General features: G+C 37.4%; 6 protein-coding genes across 10 annotated transcripts; 3 read left to right on the forward strand and 3 right to left on the reverse strand.

The window, feature by feature from the left end:
• Nucleotides 1-167: 167 nt before the first annotated feature.
• Nucleotides 168-4,346, forward strand: LOC147542597 (Cysteine proteinases superfamily protein). Of its 3 annotated transcripts, none has more exons than XM_086637372.1 (8): nucleotides 168-525; nucleotides 2,738-2,990; nucleotides 3,067-3,234; nucleotides 3,330-3,461; nucleotides 3,546-3,627; nucleotides 3,735-3,848; nucleotides 3,922-3,989; nucleotides 4,101-4,346. In XM_086637372.1, the coding sequence occupies exons 1-8, from the start codon at nucleotides 468-470 to the stop codon at nucleotides 4,120-4,122; spliced, it is 897 nt and encodes a 298-aa protein (XP_086493498.1). In that variant the 5' UTR covers nucleotides 168-467; the 3' UTR covers nucleotides 4,123-4,346. The 3 variants fall into 3 exon arrangements, with proteins under 3 accessions (XP_086493498.1, XP_086493501.1, XP_086493499.1); XM_086637373.1 differs by lacking the exon at nucleotides 168-525 and adding an exon at nucleotides 1,467-1,823; XM_086637375.1 differs by lacking the exon at nucleotides 4,101-4,346 and having other exon boundaries at nucleotides 3,922-3,993.
• A 352-nt stretch (nucleotides 4,347-4,698) lies between these two features.
• GHS1 (Ribosomal protein S21 family protein) lies at nucleotides 4,699-6,495 on the reverse strand. Its single transcript, XM_086637376.1, has 2 exons — nucleotides 5,951-6,495; nucleotides 4,699-5,040 (listed from the first exon to the last, which is right to left on the reverse strand). Exons 1-2 carry the CDS (start codon nucleotides 6,412-6,414, stop codon nucleotides 4,920-4,922), a joined length of 585 nt encoding a protein of 194 aa, XP_086493502.1. The 5' UTR covers nucleotides 6,415-6,495; the 3' UTR covers nucleotides 4,699-4,919.
• A 720-nt stretch (nucleotides 6,496-7,215) lies between these two features.
• On the forward strand, nucleotides 7,216-8,574 carry LOC147542599 (small heat shock protein, chloroplastic-like). The gene is made up of 2 exons (XM_086637381.1): nucleotides 7,216-7,830; nucleotides 8,019-8,574. Exons 1-2 carry the CDS (start codon nucleotides 7,590-7,592, stop codon nucleotides 8,507-8,509), a joined length of 732 nt encoding a protein of 243 aa, XP_086493507.1. The 5' UTR covers nucleotides 7,216-7,589; the 3' UTR covers nucleotides 8,510-8,574.
• Nucleotides 8,575-9,138: 564 nt separating this feature from the next.
• EMB2423 (telomere length regulation TEL2 family protein) lies at nucleotides 9,139-16,312 on the reverse strand. Of its 2 annotated transcripts, XM_086637377.1 has the most exons (13): nucleotides 14,889-15,112; nucleotides 14,762-14,790; nucleotides 14,558-14,660; nucleotides 14,253-14,424; nucleotides 13,491-13,679; nucleotides 13,063-13,223; nucleotides 12,162-12,438; nucleotides 11,725-11,939; nucleotides 11,522-11,620; nucleotides 10,910-11,424; nucleotides 10,050-10,825; nucleotides 9,514-9,712; nucleotides 9,139-9,424 (listed from the first exon to the last, which is right to left on the reverse strand). In XM_086637377.1, exons 1-13 carry the CDS (start codon nucleotides 15,070-15,072, stop codon nucleotides 9,272-9,274), a joined length of 3,072 nt encoding a protein of 1,023 aa, XP_086493503.1. In that variant the 5' UTR covers nucleotides 15,073-15,112; the 3' UTR covers nucleotides 9,139-9,271. The 2 variants fall into 2 exon arrangements, with proteins under 2 accessions (XP_086493503.1, XP_086493504.1); XM_086637378.1 differs by lacking the exon at nucleotides 14,762-14,790 and having other exon boundaries at nucleotides 14,558-14,690; nucleotides 14,889-16,312.
• Nucleotides 16,313-16,798: 486 nt separating this feature from the next.
• LOC147542601 (uncharacterized) lies at nucleotides 16,799-20,692 on the reverse strand. Of its 2 annotated transcripts, none has more exons than XM_086637379.1 (10): nucleotides 20,244-20,692; nucleotides 19,161-19,186; nucleotides 18,826-18,913; nucleotides 18,508-18,717; nucleotides 18,065-18,187; nucleotides 17,935-17,992; nucleotides 17,758-17,831; nucleotides 17,556-17,644; nucleotides 17,404-17,476; nucleotides 16,799-17,084 (listed from the first exon to the last, which is right to left on the reverse strand). In XM_086637379.1, exons 1-9 carry the CDS (start codon nucleotides 20,352-20,354, stop codon nucleotides 17,407-17,409), a joined length of 849 nt encoding a protein of 282 aa, XP_086493505.1. In that variant the 5' UTR covers nucleotides 20,355-20,692; the 3' UTR covers nucleotides 16,799-17,084; nucleotides 17,404-17,406. The 2 variants fall into 2 exon arrangements, with proteins under 2 accessions (XP_086493505.1, XP_086493506.1); XM_086637380.1 differs by having other exon boundaries at nucleotides 16,799-17,079; nucleotides 20,244-20,625.
• A 1,571-nt stretch (nucleotides 20,693-22,263) lies between these two features.
• On the forward strand, nucleotides 22,264-24,993 carry LOC147542602 (putative fructokinase-5). The gene is made up of 5 exons (XM_086637819.1): nucleotides 22,264-22,646; nucleotides 23,159-23,569; nucleotides 23,899-24,036; nucleotides 24,488-24,604; nucleotides 24,722-24,993. The coding sequence occupies exons 1-5, from the start codon at nucleotides 22,467-22,469 to the stop codon at nucleotides 24,893-24,895; spliced, it is 1,020 nt and encodes a 339-aa protein (XP_086493945.1). The 5' UTR covers nucleotides 22,264-22,466; the 3' UTR covers nucleotides 24,896-24,993.
• The last annotated feature ends 115 nt before the right edge of the window (nucleotides 24,994-25,108 follow it).

Below are 25,108 nucleotides of genomic sequence, written 5' to 3' on the forward strand. Positions count from 1 at the left end.
TCGTTTCTCATTTAGGTCTGAACCTATAGCGTACGTCTGTTTATTTTAGCATTCTATGTCGCGTAATTTTAGAAGAGACTATAATCAGGGATGGGCCGGGCCAAAAGCGACCAAAGCGAGCGCTTTGGGCCCCAACGTATTAAAGGCCTCCTGTGTTTGGACTTTGTAAGTTTGGAAACAACAACAATATTTTAAGTTGTAGCTCGGTGGCTAAAAGTTAAGTTTATGTGCAAGAGGTTAAATTTAGGTCTAGGGTATGTCTACTTATGTAGCTTCTTTTTTCTTCTCTGTAATGTTGCTCGTATAGAAGGTTGTGCAAGGCCTTTCATATACCTATTCTCCCGCTGGGACGCGCCAAAGCTAAAACTTGAAACTTTCTCGAACCAGAAAAGCAGAGAAAGATAGAGAGAGGAGGTAATGGAAATGCAGTATTATCTGTAGTTACCCTAGATTATAAACTCTTATCTATGAGGAGGAGAAAGAGCAAAACTATTACTTACTACGATATTGACTCATCCAGTTCAGGTAATATATATATCTTCAGCTCTGAAGACATTCTCTTCCCTAAAAGGTCTTTTACATTCACTTACCCATTTTTGATAGCTATGTGTATCTCTCTGTTTTTTGGTTTGATTTTGCCTTACTTTGTGAAACCAGGGTTTAAGTTTGGGTTTTGGGTAAGATCCTTTTATGGTGGGAAATATTTCATGATCTTGGAATGGAGTAAATTGTTTATATGTTGAAAGTGAACTAGGGTTTTTATTGTTTATTGGTTGCTTTCATTTTTCAAATAGTTAAGGTTTGTATCATTTATCAATTAGTTTCTCAATTAGGAATTAAGAGGTTTGAAATGACTAGTCTAGTTATCTTCATCTAGAGATTATTCTGACTAAACTCACCCCTTTGAGAATCTCTACTTGGACTCAAAGTCATAGTGTAATTCTGTTGGATTTCCTCAACAGCCCCATAATCAGGTTAACCAAAACCCTATAAGGGCAATGTGAGTTAGAGTCTGAAAGGGCAACCAAAATCCTAAAATTATTTGTCATGTACCGAGAATCTACTTCAATCATCCAAATATGGGTTTAAAGAAAACAAACGACATCTAAGTCAAATCAGTTTTGGTCCAATGCAAACTCCATAGTTTGTGTTGATGTGGTATAAAGACTTATGAGTAGATGCAGTCTTTCCTTCTTCTCATATGCGAAAAATAGCGAACACAATTAAATAATAGACAAATTTACTAGTTTATTGCTTGCGCAAAGTACACTCATATGTAAGATTTTTTTTTTTGCTGGACTTTTCTCCTTGTCGTGAAGATTTCCCAAATAAATACATTTCATGCCCTATACATTTAAACGCCTTGAAGTATGTAGAATTTGGCTGAAATGAACGGTTCTAAAGATACTATCTATTATTGTTAATTTTGGAGTAACTTTTGATGAGCGGGAGATGTGTTGGAATAGATTGACTATTGAGAAGATGATCTTTGTGCTGAGGAGAACGTCTTTGCCACAATCATTCATTAGATCATCTTCCATCAAGACTTAAAATGGAAGGTTGTCTATCCTGCCTCGTGTCCGGTTTAGACTCGCCAACTAAGCAAAATAAAGTGGAGGTGTTACTCTGGAAGTGAACTTAGTAGAACAACCTAATAAACTTTAAAACCTTCTGTTCAAAGAGAGGGAGAGAGAGAAAAAATAGTGAAAAGAGAGTAGAGCTTCGGTGATACATCAGAATCTAGTAATTTGTCTTCATTGGTTTTGTCTCCATGGAAAGGGGAGAAAGCGAAGCAGTTATCCATATCGACTCTTCTAGTTCAGGTAATCTTCTGGTTCGTGTGAAACCACTTTATAAGTAGTTAAATGATCCTTAATATAAAGCAATTTACCTATACACATCTTGAAAGAGAATTAGGATTCTCTATTTTCTAAATTCGCTAGAGATAGTTAAACTTGTCAACCCGAAAAAGGGAATAGTCAATTGTTGTAGACACAAATTCCAGATTCACATCATTGATTAGGATTCAGTCTGAAATGTAGCACCATCCATGCAATGCGGGAAAGAAAAGACCGTGGAATACCTAGTTAAAGATATAATTTTAACTTTTAAGATCCCACTTTAATATCTACGATGATGTGGTTGAGTTAATTCAGTTCTACTCATGCTTTGTGACTATTGCATTTTGCGAGTATTCATGTCCCAAGTTACGCTTTTGAGGTTGTCTACGTAATTGCTATGAAACGGAATATTTGCAGCTCTAAATATAACTGCAAACACCCTATTTGCAAAATTTATGTGGGCTAATATATCTTTTAAATGATTCGAGTATAAGTGTTATAATATATCTTTTATTTCTATGTCACATTCCACTGTCATTACTACGGACTTTTGCCATCGAGGCATATCATCTAAAATATGGGACAGATATTAAGTCAGCATATTTTACGTAGTGGTATAAGAATTTAGATAGTGGCGTCAATTGGGTTGGCCTGGCCCACCTGTCAGAAGTCAGCCCATGAGCTGGCCCATCTGGCGTATTTGACAACACTAAATTTAGACATTAATCCTTATATGTATGTTTGCTTGAGCTTTATTCATTTCTCATTGATTGCCTTGTATTTGTCCTTGGGTTGGTCTGTGGTGTAAATTCTGTTCTGGTATACCATATTAGTATAAACTTTAGGGCTTTTTGGCTATGCATTATTTTGTTGATCATCTTGCCATCGTTTTGCAGATTGTGCTGAGGAATATTCCAGTAGTAAAACTAGACTTGCGTCTGTCGTGGTAGAAATACCTGAACTAGTACTCCCGGATTTCTTTGATAGTGTTCCTCGACGTCATCGATCAAAGAGGAAAGTTGTAAAAAGGTATCCAAACACCTTTCCTAAACCTGAGCTGCCGAGGAGTAATGTTAACAAGAGGAAGTCAGTAGTAGTACCCAAGCAATGTAGGAAGCTAGATTCCACTATGTTCGAGGACTACTTTGAGTGAGTCTACTCGTCTGTTGTGAAAAAAATTTAGCATCTTTCGTTATCTATGATTCTGATTACATTCTTTCTGTAGGAAGTTGTGGAGTAAGTTCTCGGAAGAAAAGAAGAACTCTTTCACGTATCTTGGATGCCTATGGTTTGATTTATTTAGAAAAGAGGAATTCAAGAACAAGGTGCTAACGTGGATTAAGAAGAAGCATATTTTCTCAAAAAAATATGTATTTATACCCATTGTATGCTGGTAGGTCTTTTTCACTATTGGACCATTTAAGATATTCGTTTACACATTGTCAGTTTGATCCAACATTTAGTGTATATATTTGAATGGTTCTTTAGGGGTCATTGGAATCTTTTGATCTTATGTCACTTCGGAGAAAGTGTGGAATGCGAAAACAGAACACGATGCATGCTGCTACTAGATTCTCTTGAAATGGCAAATCCAAAGCGGCTTGAACCTTATATAAGAAAGTATATTCTCCTACCCAGTCCTACCTTGTCGTTTTCTTCGTGGAGATAGCTTTTGTCATCATATCCTATATTTTGGAATTTCAGGTTTATATTGGACATCTATAAAGAAGAGGGCAGACCAGAACTGAAAAAAGAAATTCAAAAGATTCCTCTACTGGTACCAAAGGTGAACCATATTCTTCTTTCTTTTGCCTTTTTTCTTTTCTTTTTTTCCTTTTGTGTATCTTAGAGCTCTTCCTCCAATCTCATTACGCAATGAATATTTGTTTACAGGTGCCACAACAGAGAAATAGTGAAGATTGTGGCTTCTTTGTTCTCTATTTTATAGATTTGTTTATGGAAAGTGCTCCGGACAATTTTAACTTAAATGACGGCTACCCATACTTCGTAAGTTCTTGAAGGGAACTGTTGAATTTTGCGCTTCTCTTGAATGATGCCAGGTTTATATTCTTTGTTGCAGATGAACGAGAACTGGTTTAGTCACGAAGGAGTTGAAAGTTTTTGTAAGCAAGTCACTCTCTTTTGCAGGTGAAGTTTAGAGTTATGAGGATCAGTCCTGTACACTCAAAGTTTAGTCCTTTACACTCAAAGTTTAGTCTTGTGCTTCTTTGAGCTGACAGCCTTGTTTAAATTTTGCAGCAAGATGAAAGGGTCAGGCTAATCTTGTCTCTCTGATGACAATGGGAAGAAAAAAAAAATTTTTTGTTGAACTGCATGTGCTGTCGGTACAGATATAGCAAACATCCTTCAGAAAGTACATAGTTTAGATTTTATACACCAACTTGGTAAAAGAAAAATGAACTTATGTACGTTGATACGTTTATATTGTTATCTTATGTTATACATACAGAGACCATTTATAATATGAAGGGATTATTAGCTCTATGATTTGTTTGTTTTGGTTTTGATCTTTTCTTTAGCTTGATTAACAAATTGAACTTTCAGCAGTGTTCTTTAACACTTCTAGCTATAGCTTCTGTATTGAAGTAGACCAAGTATGGATTACTCGAATTAGGATTGTATTTTGTTTTTGATTATGGGCTTGTTTGCCATTCTTTTTGTTAATTTCCACGGCGTTAGGAACTTAAGATATCATGGTGCAAGTTTTTGGGGTGTGCTCAGTCTGGTGGATGGATGTCTAGGCAGTGTTTGACGAATATCGTTAACCTAGAAGTAACTTACTGGAATTGCATTTTGGGATGTATTACTATAAAATGAAACCAACCAAACATAATACTGAGGAATACAAGTCATCTCTTCTCTAATATAGAACTAAAAGAACAACGATATCGTTTTAAACTCAAGAAAGGCTATTCTTTTACAAAAAGGTCGAGTCAGTTCCAAACTGTTCATTACTAGTATTGAAATCATCGCTTCAGTCCGAGGTGCAGATCCTACTCTATCGATTAAATGCTAACTTCTCAAGAGAAGATGATGTCTCAGATGGGCCATCAGTACTCAATAGGGGAGATCTCCTGTGGGTAGCTCCCAATTATCCTCTTCTTCGTCCTTTTTAGCCTTTCCTTTTTCATCGGAAGCTTCTTGTTTGTCGGTCGGCTGTTGTCTCCAATTTGGACGTCTGATAGTCACGTAAAAACATAAATTAGAGACATTAAACGTTCATAGATTAAGATTTCTTCTACTCAACAAGAAAAACACATCAAGCAACAAAAGAGAGCTCAATGGATTTAAGAGAGCTCAATGGCACGGGCACTTTGATTACACAACTGCCACTAGCGACCTTGCGACACTTACGCATAGATTCACGTTGACCTAGCACAAGTAGGCCAACCTGGCCATTCACGTGTGCCACACCTTATGGGTGTGACGACAAGCTACCAAGAAAGTCAGTGCTTCTAGTAAAAGAAAAACAGAAAAACTCATACAAGTTATAGTTCACATCCTTTTGTATTACTTCAATAAACAGAGCGAAAGAACTAAGGAACACCATTCTCATAGAAATGTTAATTCTTTTACCCAAATGAAAGAAATAATTTGTAACGCCCCGAGCCTTAGCAGTTATCGTTATTGTCCTCTAAACACCCATACTGAAGCCCAAAAGGCACGGAATTTTCTTCCGGCCAGAGGCTCCACGAGGCCACCCAAAAGGCTTTGACATTTACTAACCGTGACCATGCACCTATAGCTCAGGCTCGAACACGCACTTATAGCCCGGGCTCGAACACGCACCTATAGCTCAGGCTCTGTTCCTGTCAAAGGCTTCACGAGCCCACCCAAAAGGCTTCCACACTTACAAAGCTCGCACCTATAGCAAGGCTCGAGCACCACCCTATAGCCCAGGCTCGAGCATACACACCTATAGTCCCAGACTCTAGCCGCTCTTCCAAGCTATGTATGACTATTACAACTAAAAGAACAACATATTTATCTTGAGTTCTATTACTTGTAGGAATCACAAAAACTGATAAGAATCACAAAATTGGAGATGATAAATTTGTTAGACAAAAAGAATGAATTGAAACCCTAACCTTCTTCGATTCCTCTTAGCAGCTTCTCTAGTCCTTCTCTTCTTCTCTTCCTGCTTGTTCTCAAAATACCTTCTCCTCTTGCACTCATTGATCACTCCTGCCCTAAAAACCTCTCTTTTAAACCTTCTAAGTAAAGCTTCTTCAGGCTCATCTTCCCCAACAATGACTTGAACATTATAAGCAGATTTGAAGAAAAGGGTATTCGAATAAGCAAGAGAAGGACAAACTACAGACAAGAAATCGTTATTCGGGGAAGAAAATTCTTCCTTTGGCATTAATGGAAGGTACCCATCTCTAAGTCGATTATCATGGCTTTGAGATGAGTAGGAGAGGGTAGGAAAAGAGAGAGAATCAGAAGATGACGAAGAAGAAAGAGGAGAGAGAAAGTGGGTTGGTGGTGTTTTTTCGTTTTGAGTTGAGGGTAGTAAGAAAGACAGGAAATTGCAGAGAGATGATGCCGCCATGGCTAACCTTGAGCTTCTCTCCAAAACTGCAGAGTCGAAGAAAAAGTATAGGATTTTGTGACGAATACCCAATCTATTCTTTCCACGTGTCAGCCACAAGGGAAGTTATTATTTCTTAGGTTCTGTTTGGGGCAGTGAATGCGATTACCAATATTCAAATTTCATAAGAAAAATAATAGAAGCGACTACGGAAATAGCTTCTAACATACCTAAACAAGGATTTCATCAAAAAGAAAAAAAATCCTAGGTTAACAATCCATCACGAGACAGAAGGAGGTTAAGTTACAAATGAAAACTGTTGATTTCGTATTGTTCTGATATAGACTTTGACTTGTAATTGCTTCAGCAGCAGCGGTTGCTCGAGATTTCAATGGAATAATAATGGGGTCGAAAAGCATCAGATTCAGACCACGTTCTCCTCTACATAGCGAACTTCTAGGGTTTCAGTTGGGGTGCGACCTAGCTGATGATATGAGTTTGAGGGAATATATATTGGAGGGTGACAGTAGGGTTTTGGTTGAGTTACTCACATCCGTTGATGCAGAGGTACCCTGGAGATTAATGGAAGAGATCGAATGTCTTCGTGGAAGACTGGCCAGCCGACACGTAACCATCCTTTACACTCCCCGGAATTGCAATCAGGTGGCACATGATTTGGCTATTAACACTTTCACCCCCTAAAGTGGCGTGATTATTTGTTTTTAGTCCTTCTCAGTTAACTCTCATAAGTTTTAGTCTTTCTTGTATTGATGTAAACTTGTGTTTCTTTTATTTGAGATTTTATTTTCCCTCAAAAAAAAGAATTACATTATAAGATTGTTTGTTAACCACATTTTCTTTTCGCGTGCCAAACACACCCTTAAAATTCATCCTCTACCCTAAATCAATGGCTCATGATGTATTTTGATGAAGGTAGTTGACCAATACTACAATAGCCCCGAGAAGTACTGGATAAGAAATATATGAACAACTCCAGAGATGTCTAGAAAGTCCATTTATCATCACCATTTTTACAATTCAGAGAAATCTTCCAGAAATGTCTAATTACTTCTTTAAATACCACCTCATGACTCAATCTTTCCTCAATCATCAGTCACTTCTAATCAATCAATCTTGTGCTTCAATTTCCCTCCTTTCAGAATACTAGTTGAACTAAGAAGTTCAGTGAAGAAGAAATGGCTTCATCTTTATCAAATTTCAGTGTCTCAGTTCCTTTCTCATCTGAAAGAAATGGTGGTTTTTTCAAGCCTACCCATGTTAGATTTGGAACCCATTTTAGACCCGTTTTTGGTAAGAAGAGTATTAAAGCAGTTGCAGGTGGAGATAGAAGAGAAAACCTTGATCATTTGCAGAAAGTAGGGAAGCCACAACCAACTCAACAAGCTAAAAGAGGGTCTCAAGTTTCTACACCAATTGGTAAGTCTAACTCCAAATACCGAAGGGAGAAATTTCATGGTTTGAAATCTAACCCAGCCAAATTCAGACTTTGAGTCAGATTTGATATCTGAATAGAATATTTTGAGTCAGATTTCAGATCTGAATCATAAAGAGAACACAATGAAGTTTGGTTTTGATTCTAAGCTGACTCATGATGTTTGATGCAGGACTATGGGACAGGTTCCCAACAGCAAGAACAGTACAACAAATGATGGAAACAATGGAGAGAATGATGGAAGATCCACTTGCATACAGTAGTACTACTTGGCCTTCATCAGTACCAAGAGAGAATGGTAATGGCAACAATTACAGGAGAGGAAGAACACCATGGGATATCAAAGAAGGCGAAAACGATTACCAATTGAGATTCGACATGCCTGGTATGACAAAAAGTGATATCAAAGTCTATATTGAAGAGAAAATGTTAGTGGTGAAAGCTGAAAAGGAAAGCAAACAAGTTGAAAAAGGCGAAAATGGTGAAGGAGAAGAAGATGAAGTTTGGTCAGCCAAGAGTTATGGGAAATATAGTAGTAGAATTGCATTACCAGAGAATGTTGAATATGAGAAAATCAAAGCTGAGGTTAAAGATGGAGTTTTGTATATAACTATACCTAAATCTACTACTTCTACCAAAGTATTAGATATTAATGTTCAGTAGTTTCAAAGTACTCTTGAGTGTTTCAATGTAGTAGATAAATTGAGATAAACAATGAAATATTATTTTTTTCATTTTATGTTTTGAAGCATCCACAGTCTCAACCCATTTGAATATGACAATATGTCAATGAAGTAAACCAAGATCATCCACTTAATTTTATTGTCTTCTCTAAAACACCCCATCTTTCTGCACACTACCACCAGCACGATTGTTGTCTTCTCGATCAGTTACACAACCACAGCCTTTTTCATCCTCTCTCTTTGTCTCCATGGTCATCCCACTATTCTCTCCCTCTTTTCTCTCTTCTCCACCTTCTTTGTTCTTGCCAACAACCAACATTTCCTGTCATCAGGCGATGTCCTTAGCCTAGAGAAGGGGGAGCACATTCTTCGCCGTTTGATATGAAGGAAAAGACTGCAATATTGCAAATTCGCCGCCTTCTAATATGAAGGAAAGACAGCCAATTGCAAAAACTTCATCCTTTGTCTATCAGCAGAGGGTTGGATTTAGGGTTCCGAAGGTCAGAGGTCATAGTGAACATCTTATATGTATGTCCTTGAGAGAAACTTTACAAAGTTACCGACCAATGTTTACCCCTTGGTCTCTAAATACAAATATGGTGGGATCTCTTTGAAATTTGTGTCTTTTTAACAAAATTTGTTGAAGAGTTTTCTAATATATGTATACATATAGCTACCCTTGTAATTTAAAGAAGTCTGATTACATGTGTTTGGAGGAAATGACAAATCTCAGAAACCATATTTAGATTCTGAAGTTCAAATTGGAGGTGGGGAGTTTGATTACTCCATTCAATGTGTCAGCAGCTTTTGTCTTGAAAGTATAATCCGTTGATTCGATAGATTGAGAAGCTTGCAGCGCCATTTCAGAATGTAGTTTGAGACATGCCATAGCCATCTGAACATTTCATAGATTAATGAGAAAACACCAAAAAGGATTGATGAGAAAAAGGAATGAGTCTCTACTGAGTTTTTATGGATGCTTACAGATGAGCATTCAGTGTCGGTGTCTGATTCGGCAACACGAAGGGACCAACTTCGTACCCATTCGAGCCCTTGACAAATTCCAGGATTGCCTTCAACTAAAGCCGATGCTACGTGCGAGGGATGAAGGGCTAGCAGAACACAGGAAGCTGCGAAAAGAACAGATCGTCTAACATACGCTTCTGCATGATTCGATATCTTCCTGCATTTGGCAGCATATCAATGATGATAATGTCAAACACCATAATACTAGATTTAAATAGCAAAGTGCCCTACTGGCTACTGCACGTCGATATTGAAAGAAAAAGTAAATTGGTAATCACGAAGCTAATGTTATATGATTGGAGTATCGACTATCGAGTATAATCTGAATTAGGAGCCCGTTGTCTGAAATGGCTATCCGAGCCCCTGAGCCAAAAGTTCAGACTCAGACTATTCGATATTAGAAAAGTCAGGCTTAGACGACTACGAGTACGAGTATCCAGACAATCTGAGAATCAAACACCACGTAAAATGCAACATGGCATAACGATCAGTACCTGGAGCTTAACATATCAAGAAGGGCAGGAGCCAAATCTGAAGCTTCTGGATGCATGGCTGCGCATTTCATACAAACACCAAGCATGTAGATGAGTTTCCCGAGAACTATAAAATCTCTACCAAGTAAGTCAACACCATGCCTTTTCTTATCAAATCCTTCCATAGCTGGGAGCATAAATGCAGCAGCATACACAGGAAACTTATTTTTCGACCATTCAAATTGGTTATCTTGTGCCCTTTGTGACTGGAGACTACATCTACGTGATTTGCCTGTTCTGATTTGGCTGGCCTTTGATGGAAGGTCTCTCTCGTAACGGTATGACCAGTTTAACAAAGTTCCCGACTCTGAAACCTCTTTCCAGAGACTTGCTCCTGCTGGTCCTTTGCTGCTGGGTAAGAACCATGGTTGGGTCTCAGAAATGGTTGATACTAAACCATTTCGCTGAAGATTTTGCTTTATTCTCAAACTTTTAGCACTTGAGAGTTCCTCTGCTGCATCTGTCATGACGTCAAGTATAAGAATGCGCTGACTGATATCGACATTGGGTGAGTACAATTGTTTGTTTAGTACGCCCAAAGATTCCAAGGGACTCATCACAAGCAATGCTACTAATGCTTTATGCCTCTTTTCTTCTGCTGTTTCTTCCTCTCCTTCAACAGTTAAATCTGAGCAGCGAACGTGCAGAAGCGATCTGACAAGCTCACCCGAAACATGCGGAAGCTCATCAGGTGATGCTCTTACAAGCTTCTCCACACAATCCAATGCCCTTTCCACCTGCGTGAAAGCATTTCAATAGTTAGGAACAAGAAATCGTAGTTCCTTAATATTGATATGAAGCTACGAGAGCTAATAACTTACTCCATCTGGGTCATCCGTTTTTCGGAGTGCTGCAACAATGTCAACAAGCTGCGAGAAGTGCCTTTTCATATCTACATTATCGTCTGAAAGGTCATAAGGTTGTAAGGAAGAGTCACTATCAGATTCAGAGTTTTCACTTGTGTCATCATCTTCTTCATCAGAAGCTTGTTCACAATTTAACGTTGCTGGATCAACAATCTCATCTGGATCAACCAACCTCAGTTCGGCAGTTTTCTTGTTTTTAATATTCACACGTTCGCTGAAAGCTGCATTATCCAGTTCCTCGTTTGGCAAAGAAACAACTGACGTTTCTGTAATATCTTTCACCTTCCCAGTGGCAGCCAAAGCAGGGGCTTTTTTGTCTTTGCCGGTAAAACCAAATTCCCAATCAATAGGCTCTCTGCTGAGACTTTCATCGAGGTACAGGGGATTATTCGGGTCAACTACTGTGGAGAACACCAAAGCAACAGAACTAGCCATTTTTCTTACTAAATGTGTTGGGCTCTCCAGCCTACCTGCCAACGACAGGAATAAGATAAAATACACACAATAATAGCCACTCGCACTAATATAGACTGCAGCAAAAGAGTAAGAGAGAGAGAGAGGGAGTACAGCTAACTCCTTGAAGTATTGAGTGCATAACATCCTTGGTTGACTCTAATTCTTCTTTGGACATCTTTTCCAAACAAAGACCTACACCTGCAGTTACATCTGTTTCTACAATTAAGGAGCTACGTTTCGTTATAGATGGTGAGAAAACTAGGGGAAAGAACTGAGGCGACATTTGACAAGAAGATATAAAAGTAAAAGGATACAAGCTTGCTGCTCTATTGAAGCGGTTTGTACAAAATCGCGTTTGGACCATACTCCAACCAGACACTGCACCATGTCTATGAGCCCTTGAGTATTCTGACTCCTAGTCAGTCCACCAGAACTGGGTGGATAATCAAGAACAGCAAACTGAAGAATCCACCTCAGGCAGCAGATAGGAAAAACTTTCCAGAGTAGGAACTTGTCAATAAACATAGACCTGAACAACGGAAGCTTCAAGAATCACTACACCTTGTAATCTTCATTCTTCACTGTTATGTAACTAATGATGTACTACCAAACTCGGAGAAAGATATGTAATTTGACACCATAACCTTTAGAATATATTTAAAGCAACCGAAAGTAAGATATATAATTTGGCAGCATAACCTCCTATGAAAACATTCTGACATTTCCCAAGAAAATGAACATTCTCACAGACCTTATAGATGCTTGGCGCTTAAAAGTTTGATGAAACAAAACCCAGAGAACCCAGTAAGCTTCGCCATCAGTTGCATGTTCAGAAGCTAGCAGACGTAACAACTGCTCCGATAATCTCTCTGTAGCGTGTGGGTCTTTTATTGCCTCCATCATCAGCGTCCAGGAATGTAACTTAGATTTTGACTCAACCAAATTGAAATTATCAGAGTCACCAGTTGACAATGAGCAACTTCGGACATGACTAAGAATTCTAGGTACCATTTCAGCTAACAGAATATCTGCACACAACCATTTAAGAATGAATATGGACAATGAGATAATGTCTATCCATTTCAGCTCCAGTTTCATGATGTTGATCAACACATTAGCTTCTATTTCTGAAGACCGCACACTATTTACTTCACTTAATTTTTAATACAAATAGAGAAAAAAAATTTGGTGCAAAAAATCCAAACTTTAAGAAGAACAAAGGGGCAACACTACAAACAAACTGGGTGGTAATAGCCTAATAGGGCAATGCCCCTTGCACAAACTTATGAGTGCACTGGCTTATCAAAACATACAGGGCTCCTTAAAGGGGCTCGTGTTTGGATCAGGGTAACCTCTTCCTCACTGAATTCAGAGGAGGAAGGCCGATAAATCACAAATTGTTGTTTTATATAGATTTTAGGAACTTAATCAGATTTCTGTAGCAGTTTCCAGTTTCAGATAGATGGGAAGCCAAACCAAAGTGCTAGGATTTAATTGCAGACTCTTTTCCTTTTTAGTTATACATGTTATTAGTACATTGCATAAATAAATTTAATAGATATTTCATCTAAATACAGGAGCTAGAATATATATTAAACTTGTCATGGATCCAATTGTCAAAAAGCAGGAACACGCTGCACAGTTTAGAGTACCTGTAGAGCCACGCCGACATATGCGAGCGAATGTTTCTCCAACAAATAGGACACTGCCATCGATGACACTGCTATCCAAATCATTTGATTTTTCACTAAGTTTGTGTACCCTCTCATCTATCCCGGCGAGAAGCTGAACAGTTATCTGCTTGAAGAACGAGCTAAAATATTTTGTGAAGGATAAGCTTATTAATCATGGAACAAGAAGATATGGATGCAAACTAGTATGAACTTCTATTTACGGATAGCTGAGCTCATTTTAAGCTATGCTTGAATCTGAACACTCTTAATAGCTCTGAGTCATATGATCAAATGTTTCTTACAATTAGTAGGGACTGGTCAGCATATTTTTGGGTGGTCACGAGAAATTTGGCATCTTCCTTTATTTTTTTTAATAACATTCAGATATCACGATTCATTAAGGATACTGTGAAGAAAGTGGAGACCGAGCATTTGCTCGCGCTTTATCAGGAAGAGATGCAATTAACTGTGCAACCCTAGATATGTTTTCGGGCTTCATCCGCTCACCAGAATGTACTTCAGATCTGGAAGGATCACCAAACTCTCTAGCCATATCAAGTACTCCATTCTTGTCAATCAAACAAATTACCAATATTCTGCGAAAAACGAAGAGAGAAACTGGACACTTTTACCTCTGAATCAACATGAAGTTGGTAACATTAGAATATATGTTCTACAAATTTCCATACCCTATATTGCAAAAGTCATGAGTGCTAACTAGAAAATTTGTCATGTTACATCAATTAAATAAAATCACCACCAAGGCATAAATGAAATGTGAATATTTACAAAATTCTGCAGATATAAAACAACGCTATAGCAACAATTATACGACTTTACCACAATAAGGAATAAAGGGTAACCATATCCCCCAAAATCACCATAAATGGAAGATGGTACCATATCTCTGCCACAAATTGAATTTTAATATGCAGTTCCCTTTTGTCTATCAAGTTTCACTTATTAAACTACTAGTATATTGAGTCTACAAATAAATAAACGAATGCAGAGAGCTAAATAAACTCCTAAAAGTGAGTTCCTTCCTCGGTAGGGGTTACACAAAATTGCATATTAGGAGAGAAGGTGTAGCTTATTCAGCTCCATAACCAAATTCCGACAGCAAAATGAATGAAAGAAACACAGCTATAAAGAAAATAAAAAACTTGTACCTCTCTACATTTGACCGGACAGCATTAAGATCAAAATCTTCATTTTGGGTTTGACCTAGCCCAGGACTTACAGCTTGAACTACCTCTATCGAAGGACCATTAACGAAGAAAGAATCGTAAACAAGCTTCCTAGCCAAAATAGGAAAACAAGCCAGCCAATTCGAAGCAAGATCTGCATAAAACAATAAAAATTATTTCACATGTAGAATCTGAACCCTAAAAGTCACAAACTTTGATTGAAATGAAGGAATTTGTCCAAACTTCAAAGAGCAAATAACTTACTTCAACAATCATGAACAACTCACCATATATTAAGAACCTTGCAAGTAATGGAAACCCAGCTCCTTGATAAAAAGCATCTCTCCACTCATCACTTTCCGAAGAAATAGACGATCCGGCAGCAAGAATCTGAAGATATCGATCAATCATATAGTTAACCTCGAGTTCATGTGTTTCAATGTTAAACATTCATTCACAAGACCTAATTCCATAAACAAAAATCAACTAACCTCATCTCTGAATCGTTGATGAATAGTACCTGAAATTCGATTGAAATAGAGTCAAAATTGAATTTTATTACAATTGAAAACCTAGATAGGAGATGAAGTTAGGAGAAGTATTTTAGTTCTGAGTAACCTGAAAGAAGAGATGAATCAAGAGGGAAAAGGAGAAGAGCGAGAGAGTGAAGAGCGCAGATAACTTCATCAACATGCTTGGAATCGTTAATGGTGGAAATTGTATTTCCAACTTTTTGAAGGATTTCGTTTTCTAATGAACTTCTTTTTCTTCTTCCTTGTTTGGTTGAATCATCATTTTCCATGTTTCTAGTGCTTCCTGATTCTGCCGGGAGAAATATTGGCTGCTTCGAACCTAAAAAGAACAAGGGTTTAATTCTATTATGGTCCCCTAGATATGATCAACTATCCAAAATGCCCCCTCTAAAGATGATCAGCTTCCAGTATAGCCCCTTTTTTACTTTTTTTTGCTTCTTCCCTCTCCATTTTTTTTTTGAAAATCTGACAAAGAAGATGAAGAGAAAAACAAGTAGAAAAGAAGAACAAATAAAAAAATGATTAAGGTAGTTGCGGTTGACCGATCGTCGATGACTACTTCTAAGACGAAATGATAGTAAGAATAAATAAGAATTAAATTAGAGGAAGATGTTTATGATCTAACTTTGAAGTAACTTCGTTGTATGAAATTGTTATATGCTTTTTATGATCTTATTTGTACATTAGGAGACCAGATTATTGCCTTGGACCTCATTTGCGGCAAATGCTTTCTTATGGTTCTACACGTCTAGAGATAGGAGTTCAGAGCACGTATGAGGATGCTGCTCGTGACACTAATAGAGGTCACACTGTAGCTGTTGTAGGAGGTTCAAATTCATCTTAAAAATCCATTGAAGCAATTTTTTTTTTCCACTGCTCCTAGAAGGGCTCCATTTTCAACTCTACTTCGGGCGGCTGAAACGCTTAGGCTGACTCTGCTTCTTTATCATATCTCACTTTCATTTCATTTTTTTTGTAACGAGTGAGAGGTAAGTAAAATCCATCTATTTTATAGGTATAGGAGCTACCCACCCGAATCTCTCGTGGATATAGTCGCAAGAATCTAAGCTTTGGTACCTCCGTGGAGTCGTGTTTATAGAGTTCAGAGAGACATCCCTATGCCATTAGTCACTTCTGGAGTTGAGAAGGGAAATCTTCTGGAGCTGGCTTTAGCTCCGATGGATGACTTGGGCTTGAAATGCCGTGATGTTAGAACACGTGAAACTGGAATTCGGGCATCTGATACAATGTTATTTTTCAGATAGGCCAGACGAAGTAGAACTAGTTCGAAGGGATTATGCAGCAAATGAGGGTTGGGGGACATTTCTCTCTTACGAAAATACACGCCAATTTGTCTATTTTACTTGCAATTTACATATGACGTTATCATCGTTTGGAGATACTCAATATGAAATTATATCATACTCAATGTGTACTAATACTTTTTTACGGCTTATATATAGTATATTCTTGTTGGTTTATTGTGCTTGCGTAAATGTGACAAAACACGACATGCCCAGAACTCTGTTTGGGAATTTAACGTTCCAGTGCACAGGAGGGATGCTGATAAACTGCAGCACCAGGTAAAATACCAGTGCTCTTACTTCCACCAATCCTTGGTAAAAATTGAAGTATTCATCGTTTGGTTTTGGCGTGATCAAGCTTTCGATTTAACTCAGTCGATGGATTCTCTTCTCTTTCTTTTACTGGGATATGGAACACTGTTGACGGAAGAGGCAGAACGAATAGCTCGTAGAGAACATAGATCAAAATTAGCAGTGATTTCGGGTGTTGGAACACGCCAGTGCGCCACTACTACAGAAAATTAGGTTACGAACTCGAAGGGCCTTACATGATCAATTACATCTTGTAATAACATAATAGTGTTAGATGCTGATGACATTTTGTAACCCCGAGTTTTGGGTTTTAGTTAAGTGTTAAGTTATATCAATTATCGATTCATGACGAAGTAAGATTGTGATGAACAGACTGAAATAGGAAATCTCTTCAAAGAATCTCAATTAGAGGCTTGGATGTGATAACAGATTCAAGATTCTAACTCGGGACAAAGAATACAAAGCTTTTTGTATACATGTATGGTCTTCGTACTTGCTTTCTGTTAAACAAGATACAGATTGTACGCTGAAATCGACATCGAATAGGGTTTCCAACACATGGTTTGACATCGATTCTCCGCTGCCTCAAAACATGAGAAATCTGGTCCTAGAATCTCCAGCATCCACCCTTTTTGCCATGATAGATGCATTTGGTACCAACTGACCTACACCAAACATATAGTCTGTGTTAATGAGCAAAATCTTGAGTACTTTCTAAGAGAATTTTGAATTTATCACTTCAAGGGTAAAAGTAACTTGTACTTTACAACCATCCTAGTTATAGTTAGGCTCCAGACTTGACTCAGCTCCGTTGGGGCCTAGTCCACACTGACTCAAGCCTCTTTCAAGTTAATCTACGGAGAACTCGTCTTATACGTGAAAAGTTTTACTCAAGTTTGGGTTGGGTACAGTCTCGTGCCCCGCTTGACTCCCTATTTACTTGAGAGCCTGACTAGCCAGAGACGAGGTTAAGTGAAAGAATACCAGCTAAGAAGGCTTCGTCTTGCTTCTTATACGTGAGATTCGTTTTAGATCATGAACGCCTGTTTTCATTTCCCTGTAACAGAAATCATACACAAGCATCATGAATCATTCGAAAAGTTAACGATGAAGGTCATTAGTATTTGATAGATTACCTGTGATACAAATAAACGAGAACATAAAATAAAGGCAGAAGCATCAATGTCAGTATAGAAATCGCTAGATAGAAGACGCTTGTCTGCTTCTGCAGAAACAAACTCAATGTTACCATAAGAAAAATTCGTCAGCGAGGTTAACCTTGGTAGTAATAAATAAAAATAAGACCAAAAGAGAGTAGGAATCGTGAACGAAACGTACTTTGCTTCCTCTGGAGAAGGGTTTTGCCTCGCCAGTGCAAGTATGAGCATCACAAATTTGGCGTAATAACAGATCTGCGATCCCATAGCATTAAAACAGTCAAAAAAGAAGTTATAAAAACAAAAACGGGTAAAACAATTGATAATTTTTTATGATAAGAAGGAAAATGCAACTAACCATGTAGACGACTTGCCGAAGGACCCGTATTTATGGGAAAACAACTATTCGCTAGGCTCTGCATCAAAGTGATGGACTATAAGCAAGTCTTTTACTATATAACACAAATGATATGGTAGTCAGAAGCAACCTCACAAAGATGGCGGTTCTTTGATGTAGCTGCAGGATTGCATTTAGTTTTGGGTGGTTTCACATCCATCACTTGATCGCAGTGCAAAGCCCCACATAAATCTGCCAAGCACCTGCCACGACTCTGTATCCAGAAAGATTTTCATGTTAAAGTGAGTATCCGCAAATTCTTGAACTATGTAGTAGTACAGTACTCATATCCTAAGAAGTTGGGGGTGGGATAAGCTCGGATTGGACAGGGGTGGACCCCTGATCCCCACCAATTTGAGCCGAGCAAGTTGCAGCCAAGGCTACACTACCTGTTGCACATATGCCCGCACACACACACACATATATATATATACACATATACATCTTATCTAAGTGTTGATCTAACTCATAAGTTACCAAAACTTGATGTCAACGAAATCAATATGTAAATGCTAGGAATGAGAGTTCACATACTGCATTCAGCAGATTATAGTGTCTGTTATCAAAATGCTGATCGAGAAACTTTTCGGAACGGAATTGTTTCTTGCAGTATCCACACTTCCAGTCATCTATATCCATGACAACTTTGTGCTGCTCCTGGTCTCTGAACATGTCATTGTCCGGATGAAGCTTACATGTGCTTGGAAGTTGGTAATTCTCCGTCTCCACAAAAGGCATCAGATACTACACCAATCATGAATAGCCAATTAAATGAACATAGAAAGCATTTTAGTAATGCATAAAGAACTATTTGGAATGACTAGCTTGTCGAAGATGTTATAATCTTGATACCTCCTGGATAATTTTCCAAGCTGCCCTACTCCTTTCTCTAGAACAGTGTACTTCATGCTTTTCTACTTGTTTAACCGTTCCGAAATCGCTGAGAAAAGCGAAATGCTGATGACATAAGCATAGAACTATACAAGCAATACGTAAGGTTTGAAATTTTTCTTCAAGTTTCTCACTAATAACACTATGTATGTATATTCACATAAATCTAGTATGACTAACTGATAATCTTATCAAAGGGCTATAAATCCTCCATTTCTCACGATACTTTTCTTCGCGATACTTTTCAAGAAATAGTTAAATAATGAATCTTAGTTTAACTATGGGGATCATTTTACCTTGCAGCACCATCCCCTTGAAATTCCTGCAGCAAAAGAAAGACACCATGAGCATAAGATTAGAAAATATCAACACTATTTGCCAAGGCAATAATCATTCCTAATATCTGTATCTGGCTTATCATATAAAGTTAAACAACATATGCGATATAATAGGAAAAACTGGCCAAAACTCCCCAGCCAAACTATCTTTTGTCGGAAAAGAAACATCAATTCTTTTTAGGCTTCCAACTCCATACGTAAAGTTTGCACATGTTTGTACAGAGTAAGGTTTGAACAACTTTGTACATAGTTCACACAGAGAGCCCTAGCCTAAAAATAATTTGAACAATGATAGAAGAGGCTACAAAAGTAGACCTACCCCAGACCTAAATTGGATTCAACCGTCCATAAAGAGTGGAAAATCCCATCAAGAGAGAGAAAGGAAGTTGACTCGAAAATGGAGATGGTTGATTTTGTGCAGGTCTCTGGAGTAGGCTTTGAATTGTAGCCTCTTCTAGCATTACTCAAAAAACATTGACATGTCTTTTTGACCGAGGCCAATAGTTCGACCCGATTTTCTGAATACGGTACCTCCTAATCCTATAGTGATGAAAACTTAAGGAAAAAACTCTTTGTTTGCATTAAAAAAACATCCTCATTCTGATTCCCGAGCAAAATTTTAGCAATTTGACTTGAAATTATGAATTGAATTAACTGAACTAATAGACAGTCTAAGTACCATATAATACTTACTCTCTTGGATTTAGATACTTAGAACAACTCCCCTCTCACACAAACACAGAGGTTTAGAGATTAATCATGTATTTTATCAGTAACCCATGTCCTGAAATCTCTACTCATGACCTAAATAATTGAAATCAATGGTACCCATGATCGTTTTTCACCTTTTTTTTAGTTTTAAATTCACAATCTCTGTTCAAAATCATACCACAACTGGCACCTAAAGAACTAAAGGTAGCAAAATTATTAAATGGTACTAGAAGCAGAATTTGAAAACAAAGAACAACAAGAGAGAAATTTCATGCAATATTAATAAGATGTTTGAGAGATCTAAAAGAATTGGGGTTGCTCTGTAAATACCTGATTTTGTTGCAGTGGAGGAGAAGAAGCTTGACCACTCTGAATCAATAAAGGAAATATTAGAGAGAGAATAAGAATTTCGATCTTTATTCTTCTTCTTCTTCTTCCCATCTCTCGAAAATATTAAAATCCCACTCTGAGACCTCGATTGGATTTTCCTCTCTCTCTCTCTCTCTCTCAAGTAGGTGACGTTTGTAAGTACGGCAGACAGAGACGGTAGGGGTGGGAATCGGGCTGGCACGGACGCCACGGTTTTCCTTGGAGCTGGGGCGGGCCTCTTAGGTTCTCCCCTAAACTCGGGCAAACCGGGTATCAGGTCATCAGGGGTCGGATAAGAGTCAAAAAGAATTTTAGGGTTTTTCTTTTCAAACTTAAGTTAATCAAAGTTCATTTAGATATGTTTTGTTTGTATTTGATTCTCTCTTGAAGAGGCATAAATCTCAACGGCTGGATCATTTACTACGGCAAGCGGGCAAGTGGATTCTTACTGAGCAGTCAAGTCTTTCGAGCGGTCTCTTGGATTTTTCGGGCCAGGATTTGGATAGAAGGACCTACCCGTGTCCCATCTATTACAACTCGACTTCACGTGCCGAGTAATTCCGGCTCAGACTCGTTACGTTCACGAGCCTTTTGTGGTTCGTTGGTCTCCTTCGAGTACGGGCTCGCTGACCGTTTCCCAGCCCTACTCATACTCGCTAAGTTATTCAAGGGACAATGGGTAGGCACCTTACTAGAACTCTAGAAGGAAAATTTCATACACACCCACAATGTTAGGAAATTATTATATACCCTTGCCATTTTCACTACTTTGATCCTTCTTCACTGAGTGGTGAGTGTAGATGATGATACTTGACTTAATCAAAGAAAATTGACTTAATCAAAGAAAATTGACTTAATCAAGAGAAGTGTTTGTGGCAGGCAAAGATCGTGAGTGTTTACAAAGTCCCCATAAAAATCCCCACCCCCTACACACTAGAAACTTGATAATGACTAATGAGGAGAAGTTCTATAGGAAGCCAAGATAAAAAGGCACCTCCCTTAAAAGGCCCAAATGACTTCTAAGTTCACCTATTCCATTTTGTTGAGTTTGTGGTCATCCAACTCAAACTCAATTGACAATGAGTGGAGAAGACCTATACATTATATTCTTAGTTGCTAGTTACCATTCTTTGATGTGGGACTATTCTCACACATTTTAAGAAGAAAAAATGGAAAAGCGGAAGCATATCATCAACACAACGCAAACAACGAAGAAGAAGATGTGGTGTTAGTTTCATGAGGAAATAATTTTATGAGAGTAGTTTAGAGATACCCGAAGCTTTTTCAGAAAAAAATGGGAAATATTGCGACTTTTCGTCAACATTTTAGATATAAGTATATAACCGTCTGAAAATTAATACAATAAATAAAAAGAGAGTAAAAGTTTTGGAAGTTGGGTTAGACTTTTTCAAACGGGAAATAATTTGAAGATACAAGTTTATTGCACCAATGTACACTATTTGTAATGATCTAAAATCACGCCTGAGAAACAAAAGAATAAGAGTTTCTCTTTATTTTGATGTGTAAGATTCGAACCCTGTACTCTCTCGGAGACACAAGTGTTGCTACCAAGTACCAACTATAGTGAGTATCACAATACTAAATGTCTTACAAGGAGTTGCATGACGTTTGTAGAAATGTCATATTTTTGTGTCTCTTCAATACATTTTCAGTAACCGATTTCGACATATTTTTCATTACAAAATCTCCTTGTCATACTTCCTACAACAAACATGAAATTTCCTAAAGTGAATCTTGTATCAAATTACAACTTCTCACATTTTTCTTTTTTTACATATCATGTGAAAAATGCAAAGGTGTTCTTTGCTTTTCAGTCAAGTTACAGCTTTAGGCCATAAGATTCTTACTTTACTTTCCTAACTATTATAGCATTCATCATTAGAATCTACCTTCAAAAAAGAAAAAGAAAAATTCCATTTCTTTTTAATTATTTAATTATAGAATTTCATTTCACACAACCATCTAACCATTAAAAAAATGTTCTGTCATACTTGTCTTCGTCGATCGTATAAAGTTTGTCTACATGTTTTCTCGAAAAAGGGTATTTTAAAATTCCTATTTAATCTCTAACCTGTCAAAGAACATATGTGCAAATGGGTTTGTCTTCATAAATTTATTGACAGAAATATTGGATTGATTTGAAGCAAAGAAATAATCAATAAAATGTCGAATTCTTTGCCATTGGTAGTGACTTTCGGAGAGATGCTAATAGATTTTGTTCCCGACACAGCCGGAGTTTCTCTTGCAGAATCAAAAGCTTTCATCAAAGCTCCTGGTGGTGCTCCTGCCAATGTTGCTTGTGCCATTTCCAAGCTTGGTGGTAATTCTGCTTTCATGGGCAAGGTTTCATTCTCTTCTCATTTTCATAAATTCTAATCACATATCAATAAGAAATATTATTCATACCTCGAATCATCTAAAAAGTACCCGAAATGTGAATTGTTCAAACTCGCTTGCTTAGTTTTTTTCTTTTTCTTGGAAATTGACTACGATCTAAGATAGTCATTACATTGTTGATATATCAAAGATGTGATAAACACGAAACTGCCGAATTCAAACTCTTACAAAGAACGGGCATATAGCCCAACTAAACTCTGGCTTAAAGCCCAACAACATTATTTATACCTTAACAACCCAAGTTCAATAAATTATGGAAACCACCTCGACCTCCAGGATTTTGGAGTTTATGTCAACACATTGGACCACTTGGGCGACCAATTGTTGACACTCGCTTGCTTAGTTAATCTGCTTCAGAACGAACGAAAAAACTAAAAAGTATTGAAATAATTTTGTGCTATCAATAGTATTCTTGAACTATATTTTTCGATATAACTAATACTAGCTTATTCACGTAGGTGGGTAACGATGAATTCGGAAAAATGCTTGTGGAAATATTGAAGAAAAATGGTGTAAAAGCGGAGGGAGTGTGCTTCGACGATGAGGCGAGGACAGGGTTGTCATTTGTGACATTGACAAAGAGTGGTGAAAGGGAGTTCATGTTTTATAGGAACCCAAGTGCTGATATGATGTTAAAAGAAAGTGAAATCAACATGGAGATAATCAAGAAAGCTAAAATATTTCATTATGGTTCTATAAGTTTGATATCAGAGCCTTGTAGATCTGCTCACTTAGCAGCCATGAGAGCTGCAAAGAATGCAGGTGCTTTGCTCTCATATGACCCTAATCTTCGGTTACCGCTTTGGCCGTCTGCTGAATTTGCTCGAGAAACCATAATGAGTATTTGGAAACAAACTGATTTTATCAAGGTTCGTATATATAACAACTTTCAAAAACTATAAACGGAATAGCGTTACTGTTGCAACGAAAAAAGAATATCGTTTTCACGAGAAGTTTTATAAGCGCCCTCTCATTATTGCTAAAGACACCCCTTTCCACATGAACCGAGAAGCTCTGAATTTGGCTATTGAGCGCGCTTATAAAACTTTCACATGAACATCGAGTTGTTTTTCTAATGTCGATTCATTGACAAATCTAAAATACCATATAACTCACTTCCTTCCTTCTATCATTTGTATTTATAAGAATTAATATCGACTTCTTGTTTTAATTGTTGATTAACTATGTGGATACATAGGTTAGTGACAATGAGGTAGAGTTCCTAATAGATGGAGATCCATCTAATGAAGATGATATTCTTAAATCACTCTGGTATGATGGATTGAAGTTGTTGGTTATCACCTATGGCAAGGATGGTTGCTCATACTACACCAAGGTTTGTATTTTATATTCCTTTTATTGCGCAAAAGTTTACGTGGGCAGTGTTTGTTTCTTTCTCATTTTCTGAATCTGACATATCTGAGTCAAATTGACAAAATCAATTATTCAAACGAATCAAACAAAAACAAACAACCTGGATCTCACTCGAGTCAACTCAAACCTCATACCGGATTTCGTATCTAACTTAGGAAAAACAATTAGTACCAAAGTGTTCGAATCCAAATATGTTTAGAACGTTTTGAAGTTGAAACCTGCTAATTATTTGAACCGACATATCTATATAATATGGTTGTCTTGATTTCTGAGACGGTTTTTCCCACTCACGATTTTTAGATTGGCAAATAATTTTAAAATTTGTTTAAAAAATTCATGGGCGGGAAAAAAGAATTTAGAATGTTCTTGGAGGAGAATTCATGAATCACATTGAGTTTATTTTTGTGTGACAGAGCTTCAAAGGGAAGGTGAAAGGCTATTCACTAAAAAAGGTTGATACAACTGGAGCTGGTGATGCATTTACTGGGGCACTTCTTTTCTCAATTGCCAATGATTCCTTTCTCATTCAGGTCACTATACCTTCTCTCACTCTCTTCTTGATTTGAAAAATTGACACAAAATAATTGTTTTAACCTCTATTCGCAAATTATAGCAATATAATATTTAGTCTGTTTTTTTTTTGGTAGGACGAAGAAAAACTAAGGAAGGCTCTTATGTTGGCGAGTGTATGTGGGGCTCTCTCAACATCGATAAAAGGAGCAATCCCTTCTCTTCCAAATATGTCAACTGCTCTTAAATTTATTTCAAGTTCTGAACGTAATATGCTCTCTGATGTATGTAGCTGTCTTAAGGGAAAATAATTGTTCGACTCATTAATCTTTTTATTACTATGGTTTGGTATTGTTATAATTGTATTGTTACAATAAACAAAAACTTAAATAAAATTTTATTCTATATTTATTCTTCCTCCCTTACCAGGTACTTGGATATGCACTTGGATTGTAATTGGTTTGTAAATATTGAAATTAGCATTGTCCGTCTCTCACGACGAAGAAGAGTAGGTTAGATTTTAC

Source organism: Eschscholzia californica, unplaced genomic scaffold, assembly GCF_041429995.1.
Source record: "Eschscholzia californica isolate CP2 unplaced genomic scaffold, dmEscCali1.0.p SCAF_4, whole genome shotgun sequence".
In the NCBI taxonomy this organism is placed as follows: Eukaryota; Viridiplantae; Streptophyta; class Magnoliopsida; order Ranunculales; family Papaveraceae; genus Eschscholzia; species Eschscholzia californica.